The sequence below is a fragment of the Ovis canadensis genome, chromosome 8 (genome assembly GCF_042477335.2).
Source record: "Ovis canadensis isolate MfBH-ARS-UI-01 breed Bighorn chromosome 8, ARS-UI_OviCan_v2, whole genome shotgun sequence".
In the NCBI taxonomy this organism is placed as follows: domain Eukaryota; kingdom Metazoa; phylum Chordata; class Mammalia; order Artiodactyla; family Bovidae; genus Ovis; species Ovis canadensis.
Window position 1 is genome coordinate 72219342 of NC_091252.1, and position 18130 is coordinate 72237471.

The 18130-nt window shown below is 37.5% G+C and overlaps 1 protein-coding gene across 5 annotated transcripts in view; it reads left to right on the top strand.

Moving 5' to 3' along the window:
* PDE7B (phosphodiesterase 7B) overlaps positions 1-18130 on the top strand; it is a 355914-nt gene that overhangs the window by 294112 nt on the left and 43672 nt on the right. For all 5 annotated transcript variants that reach the window (XM_069598496.1, XM_069598499.1, XM_069598498.1 and 2 more), the window contains 2 exons: positions 14032-14183; positions 16377-16440. In XM_069598496.1, the coding sequence (XP_069454597.1) occupies positions 14032-14183; positions 16377-16440 (216 nt within the window). The remainder of the gene's footprint in view (positions 1-14031; positions 14184-16376; positions 16441-18130) is intronic.

Genomic DNA, 18130 nt, shown 5'->3' on the forward strand with positions numbered 1-18130 from the left:
CCCACAAGTGATTTATTATTCACCTCCCAATATTCCATTTGTACATTTAGTGAGAGAAACAGGAAAGTTACATACATAGAATCACTTCCAAGTTTTGCTATGAAGTTATTTCTCTGGTTGTTCTCTAGTTATTTTACTGACTGTCTTTCAATATTAGCCCTCCAGTATTTCTCACTCTGACATTCTTGTTCAATGATACTGATTTTAATCTTCAACCTTTACATTTTTACTGTGTTTAGAACACTTGTATTTATGAATTGCACTGAAATGTCCTTTTCTTGCTTTTGTTTCACTATACTTTTTTAAAAGGAAGGAAATCTGAGATTCCGTGAGTATTCATACATCGCTGTACCTCAGGGAAAATAAGGTTCCATGCTGGACTGTCACATGCCCCCTATTCTTTTTCTATTCTATAAAGAACAGAATATAATGAACAAAGCATCTTGAAAAATCAGATAGACCTAGGTTCCAGTCCCTGCTCTGCTACTTATCAGTTATGCAGTTCCTGTTCTTCTGCACAGATTACCCTGTTAGCTGTTGTGAAGCGTTTAGTAAACTCTTCTAAATCCATTGCTTCATCTGTAGAAAGTACCTGGTAATACTGACTTCACAGTACCCGCTTTTTTGAAAATTAAATAGGATGACAAATGTAAAGTATCTAGTAGGTGCTCAATATTTCTTAGTCCCATCACCCTCTGGCCCCAAGCCCTGTTTTTGTTATAGACAGAATAAATGGAATAGAAGGCCAGGGGTGCTTGTTCTAGATTAAATCCGTCAGTTATATCTTTGAGGACAGCTCAGGTACTCATGCAAGTTGACACCAGAATAATCCTCTAAAAATTTCTTCTCTCTTCTCTAACTCAGTGTACAAATCTATAGCTTTCCTTGACCTATGAATGGTATGAGTCTCAGTGGGAATTTGTTCCTTAATGGTGTTACACGTATGATTACACCTAAGATGCCACTATAACCCATAGAGAGCCATGGGCCATAAGAAACAAATCTCAACATGCAGGTAAAAATCTCAAGCTCTACTGAACTAGAGTGGGTGTTTGCATTTAAAGAGCTATATTCCAACTACATATAATACCCACTTGATTCAATCCATTAAATCAGAGGATTCACTCAGGTGGACTGTAACTCAAGCATCCATTATAACCCATAAAGAGAAAGGAATTCACTCACAATGAACTTCCTTTCCAAAGAATAAAACATAAAGGATCCTTTTCTGAAAATTTTTGGAGGTCCGCATTCCTACCCAGGTCTCTGCTGATGGATACTCTAAAGATATACTTACAATGTTTTCAAAAATCCTACAAATTCCAAAAGAAAAAGAAGTTCAAGTTCTTCTACATAGCAGATTACCCTGTTATCTGTTGTATAAAATGAATGAATCTTGCCCTGCTCCAGACAGTTCATTCTTACTATCAGTTCTGTGGAGGTATGCATCATGAGGAAAATAATGTGCTACAAGAGGTAGGAAAAAGAAAAAGTTTCTATCTCAACCAATAATCACCTTACTCCAGAAAGAATGTTCTGGGACAACCTAGAGGGGTCGGGTGGGGTGGGAGGTGGGAAGGGGGTTCAAGAGGGAGGGGACATATCTATACCTATGGCTGATTCATGTTGATGAATCAGAAACCAACACAATATTGTAAAGCAATTATCCATCAATTAAAAATAAATAATTTTTAAAAGAATATGTATATGTATATATATACATATATATACACACACAATAGATTATTACTCAGCCATCAAAAAGAATGAAATAATGCCATTTACAGCAACATGGATAGGCCTAGAGTTAATCATATCAAATGAAGTAAGTCAAAAAGAGAAAGACAAATATCATATGATAGCACTTATATGTGGAATCTTAAAAACTGATATAAATGACTTCATTTACAAAATAGAAATAAATTCATAGACATAGAAAGCAAATTTATGGTTACCAAAGGAGATAGGGTGGGAGGGGACCAGGAGAGATAAAGTGTGAATTTGGGATTAATATACACACACGACTATGTATAAAACAGAAACGACAAGGACCTGTGTGTATAGTACAGGGAACTATAGCACAGATCTTCAGTGTCCTGTAATAATCTAAGTAGAAAACAATCCGAAAAAAGAATAGAGATATATAATATGTGTCTAACTGAATCACTTTGCTGAACACCTGAAACTAACACAGCATTGTAAATCAACTATACTTTGATTTTTTTAATGGTTAAAAATAATAATAAATAATCACCTATCCCTTCATTCCTTTGTTCAATGAGCACCTTTTAAGCCAGCCACCACACTATACAGGCGTGTGTGTGTGCTCAATCACATCCGACTCTTTGAGACCCCATGGACAGTAGCCTGCCAGGCTTCTCTGTCCATGGGATTTTCCAGGGAAGAATACTGAAGTGGGTTGCCATTTCCCACGCCATGGAACCTTCCTGACCCAGGGATCAAACCCATGTCGCTTGCATCTCCTGCACTGGCAAGCAGATTCTTTACCACTATCAGCACCCTACTGATAGTCCTACTCTACTCTAATAGGGCTTATAGTAGTGTGTGCAGCAACGGGCAGGAGAGTTAAGAACGCTGGTTACTCCAATCCCAACTGCAAAGCATTAGAGGGCTCACAGAAGATCTGAATGCATCTGACTGGGAAGTGAGGAGGAGTTATTTGAGGTGGGCTATTGAAGGGTTAATGGCATTTCTATAGATGGAGATAGTAATCAATTGATTAATCAGCTGAGAAGTGTGGGAATCATACCGAAGCTTGAGGGACCTGGGAGGGGAAAAAAACAGCCAGAGCAGAGACCTATCTATCTGCAAGGGGACTGGTGGGAGATAAAAATGGGAAAATAAGTTGGCATCAACATTGTAAAGGACCATAAATACCAGAAAAATAGTATAACTATGTAGACATTGGGGAGCCACTGAAGAATTTGAAGCAGGGGGGTTGACATGGTAGGCGTTGTGCTTGAGAAACAAATCTGTCAGTGGTAGGTGAGAGTGATTGGAGGGGACAACTGGAGACAATCAGAGGATTACCCCCACTCTCCCGGGGTGGGGGTGTAGAATGAGCAGATAGAGTGAAAGGCAAGGAGCAGATGTATATTACAACACAAATCTGGAATTTTTATAGTGAAATATAACAATTCAAACACATATCTCTGATAAAAGACCACACTTATTTTAAATACATGCTAGGAACTAGAGAGTTAATGCAACAGTTTTAAACCTCTGGAGACTTAGAATCAACTGAAAGTTTGGTCACCTCAATTTGCTCACCACAAACCATTGCCCTCAAAACTTGGGATTTGCTAAACATTTCAAACACTGAGAAGCGGAGAGTTCAATAAAACCACATTGTGCCTGGCACATATTTCTCCTTTTAAACTAAAGAAATTTGATGCTTACTAATTCATTTAAATTTCATTCAAACTGAGATTTTGAAAAACCTCTCTATTGCCCAGAGAATTCTTATTTTAAAGGCTTTTCCTTCCTTACAAAGAGGAAATAGTTTTTCAACTATCCCTGAACCCCGAAGTTAGAGATTCATAATCCATGGGTTGAAGTGGATTTTGGGGTAGGCAAAATAATAGACTAGAAACAGCACATTTTGCCATAAACCAGTTCATTGGATGGTTGAGGAGGACAAGGATTTTAACCCTCTTAAACACTTTCTGAGCACGTTTTCTAAAGGCAAGGCAGCAGGTGTGGATACAGTGAACTGAGGAAAGACTTCATTCTATTCTAGGACTCATATCAGCCATATTGGTTTTCTCTTTACTGTCAAGAGCATAAAAGAGAATTGGCAATTTAAAAAAATAAACGTTAAAAAGTAGAACGAGAGAAACAGTTCTCTTTGCCTTAAAAACTCTTCTTCCTCCACTTCCTCCCACTCAATGGCAGTGTTGAAGCATAGCTCTTCTTCAAGTGACAGCCATCAAGAAGTCGTGAGTATTTGTTGTACATAGAAGAGCTAATGACATGGGGCTTTACTACATCTCTGTTCAGAACCTGCATTTAGGAAACTTAAAATAACTTAGCTCCTTTTAACTCAAATTGATTTTCCAACTTCAAGCTAAATGTTAAGGCAATGATGAGTTTTCTTTTGGTTTAGGTTTGTTTTCTTTTTGTTCCTTTCCTCTCTTTTGTTGGTGATTTTTTTATTGTTAATGTTATGTTGTCTGCATTTTTGTTTGTTTTTGGATATCACAACTGATTTTCTTATTTTCCTGTTAAAGGCCTTAGAAAATTCCCCAGATGCTAAGGAATTTAATTTCTATTTTATCTCAATCAAATTGCTCTCGGATTTTGGAGGTCATTTGTACTGACTTTGTCTTAAATATATATCAACCCATGTGAGGACAGTCTCCACACTTGATATTATAGGACAAGTAATATCTTTGTTTGTCCTTAGTTTCTAAGTGCCATTTTCTGACTGCTGGTAATATGTACAGGAAAAATAAACAAATATGGTCATTTATGACCACTGATGACTTTTGAAAGACCGGAATAGACAAAGTATTCTCTTTTCTGTTCTTCTCTTTTTTTAAATATTTAATACCCTCTTCATCCATTTTGGTCACCCCTACCCCCATCTCTGGCAACCACCAATCTGTTCTCTGTACTTATGACCCAGATTAGATTCCACATGTAGGAGAGATTATACAGCATTTGTCGTTCTCTGACTGGTCTTTTTTCACTTAGCATAACGCCCTCAAAGTCCATTCATGTTGTTACCAATGGTGACACCACTTATTGAAGAGACTCTTTTCCCTATTGTATACCTTTAGCTCCTTTGTCATAAATCAATTGACCATATATGCAAAGGGTTTATTTCTGAGCTCTCTATTCTATTCCACTGATCTATTTGTCTGTTTTCATGCCAATATCATACTATGCAATTACTATAGCTTTGTAAAATAGTTTAGAATCAGCCAGTGTGATGCCTCCAGATTGGTTCTTCTTTGTTAAGGTTGTCTTGGTTATCTAGGTTCTTTTGTGGTACCATGCAAATATTTGGATTATTTGTTCTATTTCCATGGAGGATGTCACTGGAATTTTGATAGGAATTGCATTGAACCTGTAGGATATTTTGGGTAGAATTTTTTACAATATTAATTCTTCTGATTGATGAGCACAGAATATCCTTCCATTTATTTGTCTTCAATTTTTTTAAATTGCTGTCTTGTAGTTTTTAGTATACAGATCTTTCACCTCCTTGGTTAAATCTATTCCTCAGCATTTTATTCTTTTTAATGTAATTGTATCTGGGATCATTTTCTTAATTTCTCATTCTGATAGTTTGTTATTAGTGTATAGAAAGGCAACAGATCTTCGTGTATTCATTTTTTATCTGACAACTTCACTAATATCAATTATTCAAAGGGTTTTTTGATGGAGTCTTTAGGGATTTCTATATATCATATATCAATATCATAATATTGTTATATTTTAAAGATTTCTTGGCATCTGGTTCTTTTATGAAGAAATGGAGACTTTAATGTCTAGAGATACTAATCTGTGAATGCTGGGATTTGACTAAAGTCATTACAGCCCAGTCTGAATTATAAATTATGAAATTTGCTGTGTATGTATGTGTTCAGTCGCTCAGTCATGTCCGTCTCTTTGCGACTGCATGGACAGTAGCCCAGCAGGCTCCTCTGTCCATGAAATTTTCCAGGCAAGAATACTGGAGCAGGTTGCCATTTCCTACTCCAGGGGATCTTCCCAACCCAGGGACTCAGCCTGTATCTCTTCCATCTCCTGCATTGACAGAAGGGCTCTTTACTACTAGTGCCACCTAGGAAGCCCATGAAATTTCCTAAAAGCACATGATAATAGATTGAAGTGTTTAATACTTCAGTTGTAGGTTGAAGTGAGCACTAGTCTCGTTTAGCACTTTGTCAAGAAAACTAGAAGTCCACATTATACATTTTTAAAATACATTGATATTATTTTCTACATATTATCTCTTTACTAGTTTTTTTTCATTAGTCTTTAAAAATTTTATCTATAGGGCAACTGTACCTTAGCCTAGGTTATTTCAATCTTAAAACCCTCATGAATGCTTTCAAGAAAATTGCCATCCTGGATAACTCCACTAACCTTCCAACTTTGCAGGAATCCTGAATCCTAAACTGGTGAGAATTGGCTATACAAAAGAAGTGTTATACTATAAACCTGCTATTTGCGTTTCAGGACTCCTAAAATCACACTAATTAACTTTTTTCATCTTTTTTAAAACCACATATTTAAAACTAGAATTTCAACCTGATTTCTCCAAGGCTCTTCATTCTTGAGCTCAGAACTAGAGCACAGATACAGCAAAATTATTTAATTCCATCATCATATATTTAACACCTATATGCTGTAGGATAATGTGAAATTTCAAAAAAACTACCAGGAATCTGGCCTGTGAGACCTTATAGTCTAATAAGTCAAATGTGTAAATAAGAGTAAATTTGCTATCACACAGGGCACAGTGTTATGGTGGAGGTCAGCCACAGGAAATGGCAGTGGCAGGAACACCTGGTCTCTGGAACTCCATTTGGGGGAGCTGAGAAAATGATTTCAAAAGCTAGTGTATAAATGTAAGTTTTAGGATCTTACACTTTACAAATCAGCTTATTGTTTTAAAATGGCACTTGATAATGATGTTTCTATAAATTAATTGAAAGAATTGAATCAAATTACAACAACAAACTTTGTATGGGGCTTCCATAATTAGCAAGATTATACACTAGATACAAGGAGTTACAACATTTGATAAGATGGTTTCTAACCTTGAGGAGTAATAAGTTTATACCAATATCCCTTTAGTATGATATATTGAAATTCTGTAAGAGAAGAATATGAAAGTATTTGAATAGCCACTAACTCAGCAAGGAATTTCATCATAATTATTATAACAGTGATTATATAATTATATAATAATTATATAAGTATTTTAATTATTAGTACAATAATTATCAGATTATGGAATTTATTAATAATATTATTTTAAATATTCAGTAGAATTAGTGCTCTGAAAGTATTGATGTTAAATTTATGAAGTTGAGTATCCACGTTTGCTAGAAGCAAGTTTCCACTTAAACATAAAAGCATTCTTTGTTCTCAGAACCACCTGAGCTACCTCTGCACCAATTACTAATTATTCAAATTCTGGAAATATTGGGTTGGCCAAAAAGGTCCTTCAAGTTTTTCTGCAAGATGGTGTGGAAAACCCAAATGGGCTTTTTAAACCTAATAGTAGATAAAGACATTGTTGGAGGAACTATGTATACAGTTGACAGAAACACCCTCATCATATAGGTGAGCTTATAGCTTTTCTTTAACCCCAGATAGTATTTCTAGGTTTAAGATTTCTCCTAGTACAAAATGTATCAGCCCCTGTAAAGAGAAGATGCCATAGAGAAGGTACTCAAAATGAAAATAATTTTTATTAACATTTTTTGCACTGAAGCCAATCCCAGCTTGTGAAATTTGAAAATTACCATATGAGCAGTGCCAATATAAACTTCATAACCCTAAAATTAGTCTAAATAGTGCAGAAATGTGTTAATATGTACAATTTGTGAAATTTGTAAGAGAACAAGCAAGCAGAAAACGACTTTCACAGTCAGAGTCAATGCGTACATAGATTAGGCAGTGAGGCCTTCTGGAGCAACATTTTGTAACTTCCAAACGAGAATATGGGGACCCATAGCCCATTAAACTACAGAATCCAAACAGAAAGCACCATTAGGGCAGCTGTGAATGCCTTTAAATCAAGTTTTTTAATTCTATAAAAGTATTGAATAAACCCAGTATTTTATTGTTACACACTTTGTGAAGATTCTTTCTTTTTTTGCTTAATTTTTATTTTTTTGTAATTTAAATTTGTTTATTTTAATTGGAGGCTAATTACTTTACAATATTGTATTGGTTCTGCCACACATCAACATGAATCTGCCACGGGCGTACACGTGTTCCCCATCCTGAACCCCCCTCCCACCCCCCTCCCTGCACCATCCCTCTGGGTCATCCCAGTGCACCAGCCCCAGGGATCCTGTATCGAACCTGGACTGGTGATTCGTTTCTTATATGACATTATACGTGTTTCCATGCCATTCCCCCAAATCATCCCAGCCTCTCCCTCTCCCACAGAGTCCAAAAGACTGTTCTATACATCTGTGTCTCTTTTGCTGTCTCGCATACAGGGTTATTGTTACCAGCTTTCTAAATTCTATATATATGCGTTAGTATACTGTATTAGTGTTTTTCTTTCTGGCTTTTAACTGAAAGTGTCATGTCCAACTCCTTGCGACGCCATGGACTGTAGTCCGCCAGGCTCCTCTGTCCATGGGGATTCTTCAGGCAAGAATCCTGGAGTGGGTTGCTGTTCCCTTTTCCAAGGTATCTTCTCAACCTAGGTATCGAACTCAGGTCTCCTGCACTGCAGGCAGATTCTCTACTTACCATCTGAGCCACCAGGGAAGCCTGATTTTAATGAAGCTATCTTCCAAATTTAGCTTAGCCAATCATTTAAATTTCTGTCCAGAAATGCCTATCACTGTACTCCTAATAATCAAAACAAAAATATGCTACTCACTGAAAGTCCTTTTGGAAACAAATGTGTCAGGTCTTATTTAATAACAGTATAACACATATCGACACTTCCAAAGCCAATACCCAGGATTATTATACAGCATGGTGATTTATTCACAGGTTGTTCTTTATATGAATTTTTTCTCCCAACTATACCTTCAGTTTATATCCTAGTTTTCTATCCTATTATCTCACAGCACAAAGTGCTCCATAAATGACAGTTGATAAATAAATTATTAACATTATTTTTAAATGAATTTATTTTCTTTCATTATTGAATCTCTTCAAGAGAGCTGCCTTAAAGTTTTTTTTTCATTTAGCTTTATGAATGTCCTCATGTAAGAAAATGAAAGTTTATCATTTTCATAAATGGCCACCCAGTATCACTTCTGAATTATTCTCTCATATATTAAAGAACAACCCAGAGAGCAGTGCTATATGGATACTTACGACATGCCTTTGTATTTTAGAAAATATTGGCCACCAACAAATACTGTATCTTGGCATATACCTACCTGCCCATCTCAGACAATAAGTAAGAATTTGCACAAATAAAGAATACACATTAAACCAAATGATTCCAAAACTTTGACTCTCTCATGATGAATGATGTTATATGCTATTAATGTATTTTTAACCTACACACTATCATAAAAAATTAACTATGAGAAGGTTTTAAGTATAGATTTATTTTAATATTTAACATTTTTCAGATTATCTGAGCTTCTGCTGCAAAGATGCCAGACAGGACCAAAACTAGGCTGGGGCAAGTGAAGCCCTTACCTCAGTTGCAAAATTTTAGAAGGTACCAAATAATTCAGTAATTAATGTATTTTATTTTTAACATAATATTTTCAAAATAAAAATTAAGAACAAAAAATATCAAAAATGAAAATAAAAATTGAAAGAGATCCACATTGTCATTTTAGTAGACTATCACCATTTTGACTACAAGGGTAAAAAATAAGGAGAGAGTCTTGCTGTTTTCCTCTTTTCTTTAAGGCAAAAATGGGTTCTCAGCTCATGGCAACAGGAGATTAGAAATATTTTAGTCAAAATGATAATTTTGGTGACCAGAAATTATCTCTAATCACCTATGTTTACTGTATGTAACAAGTGTCATTATCTTACCTACGAATCTGCTTAAAATATCTTACATGGAAAGCTGAATGGAAGTTTACCAAGAAACAATCCATAATTTCAATTTGCTATGTTTGTGCCATATTTCCATAATCCAAGCTTAAGTTGTTTGCTTCTGATTCTATTATGTAAACACAGGTATGCTATTAGCCACAAGGGAGATTTTCTTCTACTATTTTAGAATGGGAGGATTTTCATAGACTACCAAAAAAAGGAATAGACCATTGTATGGATATTTCCTTTCAGGTTTATACATAATACAGAAATAATTAATTTAATTTATCTACCAACACACTTGATTTCATTCCGTATAGCTCTTATATAGAAATATCACCACATTGCTTTGCTCCCAAACGTGGCAAAACTCCTGGAGAGCTGAATATACTCCGTGTCATTATGTCAGATTTCTCCCTTCCCATTCTTTCCCTTCTTAGACTCTTTATTATATAATAACATCAGAATTATAGGGAATTTGTGCAAACGGAACAAAGAACATTCGTAGTCCCTTTACCCAGAGGCACCAGCTGGTGCCTTTGCTTTATTTACCTTGCTGCTACTTTCTTCATAATCACTTGAGAATTTGTTGTACACATCATGCCCCTTTATCCCTAAATATTTCAACATGTATTTTCTAAGAACAAGGGATTCTCCCATATAACCACAGTTCAATTATCAAAGTGAAGACATTTATAGATAGGATATTATTATCTCATATAGAAGTCCATATCCCAGTTTTACAGATTGTCCTACTAATGTCATTTATGGAATTTTTTTTTGGGGGGGGGATCCAGGATCCAGTTCAGAGCCATGCATTGCATTAAGCACACTGTATCTGTGTATCCATTACTATGAAACAATACCTGGGTTCTCCTTGTCTTTTATGAAGTTGATATTTTTTAAGAGTGTAAGCAGAGGCATATATATACCTGTGGCTGATTTGTGTTGATGTATGGCAAAAGCCAACACAATATTGTAAATCAGTTATTCTACAATTAAAAATTAATTAATTAATTTTTTAAAAGAGTTTGGACAGATTGTTTACTTGAAGAATATGCTTCAGTTTGGGTTTTTCTGATGTTACCTCTTTTGAGGGGTGGGATGTACCTTTGGGGCAGGACCACTGCACAGGTGATGTTGTGTCCTCGGTGAATTACGTCAGGCAGAGTAAGATATCAGCTTCTCCTATGACAAGTGATGCTAACGTTGAATAGTTAGTGAAGATGGTACCTCCTATACCTTTGTCCACTAGAAAACTATCCATGTTTTCCTTTTGGATTGGTGTCACTTGTGAAAAGATTCTTTGATACTATGTAATTATCCTGTTGCTTTTTACTTAATTTTATTATCTATTAATGATTTTGGCCTGAATCAGTTATTACTATAAAGGTTGCTATTACTAATAATTCACTGTTTCTTCCACCTTATTGGTCAGAGCTTTCTCTTATTTACTTATTTACTCACGTCCTTACTATGGGCTGGTGGAGTCTTTTTTTTCTTTTTTTTTTAGTCAGTGGTTTATAATCCACTCTCTTGTTATTCATGCTGAGTTTCAAATTTTTGCATATTTGCTCAGAAAGCCCCCCTTCACATCGTCTCCTCTGTCATTTTTCTACGAGCCCATCATTTTTTGAACTCTCCCTTATTTTCTGGCATTATAAGAAGTCACAGTTCATCTTGTACTCTGCCTGCCCCAGTCCTAGATTCACACATTTCACCAAGGTTATCTGGCTCCTTTTAGCGATAAATTATATTTAAATAACAAAATGTGCATGCTAAACGCGCTTGTAGCTACTGGATATTGTTGCTTATAAGCACACAATAAAATGTGCTTGTTTAACGGCGCAGTTCAGTGAATTTAGACTGTGAGTGCTGCACTCGCAGTCCCTAGGTTAATCTCATCTGACCACTCCCAAATGTATTTCTCAAACCCAGTCTTCTCCTGCAAGCTCTAGATTTTATATCCACTTATTTCCACTAGACATCTTCACCTGAATTTCCACTAGACATCCAAATTCAACACGTATCAAGCTGAAATCCACCCCACACCTGTTCTATCTGCAGCCTTCCCCATCTCAGATGATGGCAGCTCCATTCCCCCAGTTATTCAGGCCAAAAACTTGAAAATATATTTAAAACGTATTCAGAATCCCCTCACGTCAGCTCTCTCCATGGCTACCCCTATGGTCTAACCAAACCATCATTTCTTGCCAAGATTATTCCAGTAGCCCCATAACAGATCTCACTGCATCAAAAGTCTGCTGCTACAATCTTTTCTTAATACAGAGGCCACGGTGACCCTTTTTAAATGCTGTGTTTCCACACTACTCTTCCTCTCAAAACTTTGCGGTGGTTCCATGTTTTACTGAGAGTAGAGCCCAAGTTGTTACAATGGCTTTCAGAGTAAAATTCTCACACACACCTCCACTTTGCTCTATGAACACATCTCTTTCTCCTCTTTTTCTCTCACTCTACATGCCAGCATCCCAGCCTCACTCCCACTCTGGAATTAGTTGAGCTGGTCCCTCTGTAAGAAAGGCTTTTCCCCAGATACCTGCTTGGTCTGCTCCTTCGTGTACTTCAGTTCAGTCAAGTTTTGATCAAATCGTAGCCTCTAATGAGGGCGACCTTGGCTATCCCATCACAGAACTCTTGATCCCTTGTCCCTTGCTTTCCTTTCTTCCCCCATTGCACATACCAGCTTCTAACCCATTTTTATAAATTACTTCTTTTTTGTTTATTGCTTATTTTCTATCTCCCTTGGCTAGAATGCAAGCTTCTTGAAGATGGGGGTCTTTGTTTTGCTCACTAGAGGATCTAGAACTGAAAGATCTCACCAAGCATCTGGAACAGTGCCTGTCCCTTAGTAACATTTAGTAACACTCAAAACATTTTTTGTGTGTGTGGCTTCATTCCATTCATTGCAGGATCTTATTTCCCCAACCAGGGATCAAACCCAGACCTTGCCAGTGAAAATGCCAAGTCCCAACCACTGGACCATCAGAAAATTGCCTCAAAACATTTTTTAATGAATGAACCACTTTAACCTGTACTTTGATTGATAAACAGAAATGAGTGAGAACCCATCCATCAGTAGAACTGAGCCCACGTTTCATATTGATGTGCGCCTAAGCACCCAACTTCAGTTTACTGCTCTTATCTCCTTATGGTCTTGTTTACATCTCCCCACACAGAAAATCTAAACCCAATTGAAAATAAAAAGAATTTTAATCAGGTGGCATTTCCAAAAAGCAGTGGGTGTTGTGTGCCCTGAGTTAAGTCTTTGCATGCATAATAAAACCAAGTAACTTTCTGATTTCGGTCATTCCCTGACCTTGGGAGCGCCACATTGTAAAAGGGTCATTTTCCATCTATTCCTCTGCTTCCAGTATCCACTGTGATTTTGACTTCTATAGAGGAAAAGGGGACATGGGAAGAGGCATGAGAGGAACCAAAATTTCTTTATGTATGAACTGTATGTTTTCCTTCTAAGACCATTCGGTTGACTCCAGATCTAAATTTGGCAGCAGACATCACTCATGTGGCTGAGTGATTCATAGGATTTCATCTGAGATGAAACATACCTTGACAGACATTCAAATTATGTGCTTGGGGTATTTCTGGACAGTCAACAGTCAAGTTTTAAAGGCACATGTGACAGGAGCGTTAAAATATCTCTACTGACAGGATCAGATTTTCATGGCCACCAGTGAAAGAGAATATACTCTATTAGAAAATAAACACCCTTTTTGCTTCATAGCATGAGAATCTAGGTCACTCTTGTGCTGAGAGTTTTAATTCCTTTGCTGCCGATGTTCCTGGGACATTAGGAAACCTTTCCTTGTATCCAAGCTAGTGTATTCTCAACTCTTCTAATTCAGGTGAAGGATTTCATCAGACTACAGAGATTGTAAGATGAGAACCTATTCTAAATTCTGAAACCTCCATTCCAGTATAGAAGAATAAAAAAGCACAACTGTTCTTTAAATGCATACAAAAGTGTGTAAATTTACTCACTAAGTTTACTAACGTTGTTAATAAGAAAATGAGGTTTTTAATTCACATTCATGTCTTCCAAAATTAGTCAGAAATATCTCCTTTTAATGAATGTAACATATCAGAAATATCCTTCTTGTTCTAGAAGAATTTCAAATGCAGAGTTACATGGTCTCTATTTAAAAAAGTGTTGAGAGCATCTCTCGGGATTCTCTCCTTTATAATGCACTCTGTTTTTACAGAGTGGAGAAAATAGGGCTTTTTAAATGTATAACTTCGGAATTTGATTGCTTTCCACAGATACAACACACTCAGGGGAAATTGGCACCAAGAAAAAGGTGAAAAGACTGTTAAGCTTTCAGAGATACTTCCATGCATCAAGGCTGCTTCGTGGAATTATACCACAAGCCCCTCTCCACCTGTTGGATGAAGACTACCTTGGACAAGCAAGGGTGAGCTAGTTACCCCTCTGTCGCTTCATACCAGGCCAGTGGCTGAGAGGGTGTGCCTCCCCCCACCGTCCCACCTCCCCTCCCTCCACTGGTTGCACCTCACTTTGAGTTCTACTTCGGGGCCCTGGGGAGTTCTGTGCCTCTGAACAGTTACTCAACACATCTGGGCTTTTCCCTTAAATATTAATATAAAGCGAATTAATAGAAGCACTCTCCTCATAGGGGTGGCACAAAGACTAAATAAAGTAAAGCATGTTTGCATGCTTAATAGACTCATACCTAGCACATGCTATTTTTATTTGTATAAATGTGCAAAACATTTTTGCACAACACTAAGTAAAACAAAGGTTTCCCTTGTAGCTCAGTTGGTAAAGAATCTGCCTGCCCGGTTTCGATCCCTGGGTTGGGATGATCCCCTGGAGAAGGAAATGGCAACCCACTCCAGTATCCTTGTCTGGAAAAATCTCATAGACAGAGAAGCCTGGTGGGCTGCAGTCCATGGGGTCTTTGCAATCCACTCTGGTGGCAGGAGTCAGGAAAGAATAGTGAAGTGGGTAGCCATTCCCTTCTCCAGGAGATCTTTCTCACCCAAGGATCAAACCCCAGGCTCCTGCCTTGCAGGCAGATTCTTTACACTCTGAGCCACCAGAGAAGCTCCAGAAGGAGAGCAAAGCTAAGCTCCCAGCACTGGAGCATCTGACAGCATTCTCCTGGATGCCACCCCTCTCAGCAGCCATCTCCCAAGAAAGACGACACAGATGTAGGAAGAACCAACAGGCTGGAAATCAGGATATCCGAGATCAAATTTTAGCCTTGCCTTTAGAATTGCGTGACCTGGATTAAAAGAGTACTTAAACTGGACTTCACCCAAAACCTACTGTCCCTTTATTTCTTGATGCTGTTGTGAAGTCTGTGTGTGCCATGATGAGGCCTTCGGATTTTATCATAAGACACGGGAACCACTCAACGGGAGGTGGGGAAAGAGAGCTGGTCCTTAGCGGAAGCAGAGCCCATGAGAAGAGAGGAAGGCAGTCACTGGAGCTACAGTGAGGGTAGAGTCAGCAACTGCAACTCTGACACCATCTAACTCTAAGCAGGGGGGATTGTTCAAAAGAAAGGTGGTCCAGTGGCTAAGACTCTGTGCTCCCAAAGCAAGGGGCACGGGTTTGATCCCTGATCAGGGAACTATTAATAAGATCCCAAATGCTGCACAGCACAAAGAAAAAAAAGATATAACCAAAGGTTTGAAAACAGGGACTGAATCAGATATTTGTACACCTACACTCATAGCAACATTATTCACAAGACCCAAAAGGAGGAAACAACCCATATGTGTGCCAGGAAATGAATGGATAAACAAAGTGTGGTATAATTCATGCAATGGAAGATTATTCAGTAGGACAATAAGTCTACATTGGACGATAGGTCTTTAAATTACCCAATATTTTCAATTGCCCACGCTTCAGTTTCCTGTCTGTAACAGTGGTTAATTTCACATTTAGTCCACACTGAGCAGAGTAATATGCTCATCAGTCATCTAGATTTCTTTTATTTTTTAACTCTACTGTAAACCTCCTCCCCTAGGTAGAGACTATAAAACTACAATTTTAACAGCTATCTATCATATGTGCTTTACTATGTCATGCACTGCTCTAAGCTCTTTACATATATTGCTTTATTTAATCTTCACAACAGGTTTAACTTTTTTTTTGGATAAATGCTTTACAGCATTGTGTTGGTTTCTGCTAAACATCAACATGAATCAGCCATAGGTATAATAGCTGATGGTCCCTCCCACTTAAACCTCCCTCACACCTCCCTTCCCATCCCACCCTTCTAGGGGTTTGAGTTCCCTGAGTCATACCACAAATTATCATTGGCTATCTATTTTGCATATGGTAATGTATTAGAAAACTTAGGTACAAAGAGGCTAAGCAATTTACCCAAGATACCACAGCCAGTAAGACATGCGGCTGTCATGGGATGTGGCAGTCTAATTCCGGAACCTGTCCCTTTAACACTGTTGTTATTATTAGGGAGTGGAGTAAGATTTGTTTTACTGCAAACCAGTTGTACATAGATAGTAGTACGCTATTTTCAACTGTTTAATTCTTTAATTCACTGTGTCTCAAAGTAAATGTTTGGGTCTCCAATATGATTCATCTGAGTGCTGTTTTTTGTTTGCCTTTTCAGCACATGCTCTCCAAAGTGGGAATGTGGGACTTTGACATTTTCTTGTTTGATCGCTTGACAAATGGTAAGTCACCCAAAAGAATTTTCACTAAAATACACACCGTAAAATGGGATTAATTTTGTGAAAAACAAAATTTATTTTTAAACACTGTTATTCTTTATTTCTTTCTTTTCCCACGTTCATAAATCTACAGCCATTCTAGAAGGGCCAGGGCAAAGGGAAATTAGTTCAGATGAAGAATAAGGGTTGAATTTGGACTTCAAATCTTAATACAATTTCCTTCTGGTCTTGATGACTCCAAAAGCATTTTAAAAGCACAGATTAGATCTTTCCTTACATAATACTTCAGCCACATGCAAAAGGAGGTCATTCGTTCTTAGTTGATGAAAACTGGGAACATAAAATCATATCTGATCAGTCCTGACTCTTACTGGAGCCAATGGTTTTGCACTTTTATTAAGTGAGTGAGTCTGCCCCTTTGCAGGTATTGTTCAGATATGCTTGGCATCATGAGAAGAAAATAATTGCTGAGAATAGAGTACAGAAACTTAGATTGCAGCTGAAGGGAAAAGTAAAATTCTTATTGGCTCCACTTTTTAAATTCTTGTTCCTATAGAGGTTTCTCTTAGGAAAATAATAAGATCCTATTGTATTTTTAACTGCTCAGTAAACAAATCTGATAATCGGGAATCAGTAAAAGACATCACATTTAATGCTGACCATCATCTACCACGGCCTTCCCAGGTGGTGCCAGTGGTAAAGAACCCACCTGCCAATGCAGGAGACATAAGAGACAGGGTTTTATCCCTGGGTTGGGAAGATTCCCTGGAGGAGGACATGGCAACCCACTCCAGTATTCTTGCCTGGAGAATCCCATTGTCAGAGGAGCCTGGTGTGTTACAGTCCATAGGGTTGCACAGAGTCTGACACAACTGCGTGGTTAGCACACACACACTCATCATATACCAGGATTGTGTTTTAAGTCATTACAGATTTCCTCACCATTCTATTCCTGACAAACAACACGGAGTGGAGAGATACAGCCTCAGACCCTGAAACTGAGCTTTGTGTGCATGAGTGCTAAGTCTCTTCAGCTGTGTCTGACTCTTTGTGACCCCATGGACTGTAACCCACCAGGCTCTTCTGTCCATGAGATTCTCCAGGCAAGAATACTGGAGTGGGTTGCCATTTCCTCCTCCAGGGGATCTTCCCCACCCAGGGATGGAACCCACGTCTCTTTTGTCTCCTGCATTAGCAGGTGGATTATTTACCACTAGCGCCACCTGGGGAGCCTGAAAATGAGCTTTACACTGTGAAAGCTAGACCATTTAGGGATGTATCTCATAATCTTGTGTCTTACTTTGCTCAAGTCAGTTGAGAGATGGGAACCAGTACATGGAATTAACCGTGAACAAAAGGATTAGTTCAATGCTCTTTGTTAAAAAAAAAGTATAATCACAACTCACAAAAATATGAAATGAATATGTCAATGATTTTATTTAATTAAATTAGTTACAGATTCAGTAAAATGCTACAGCTAGTTCAAAGGAAAATTTAAAGAGTCATATATATGTAAGCAGTAAGAAATGCTGAAATGAATTTGTCAATAGCTGGGAAACTGGGAAGGGAAAATCAGTTGTATTTCCCTCTAATTTCATTTTCATGTATACCGACAAGAATCATCTGGAATGATATTGGTTATCTAAAATTTTGATTCTTGTGAAATAGCTCAAAGATAATGAAAGCTATAAAA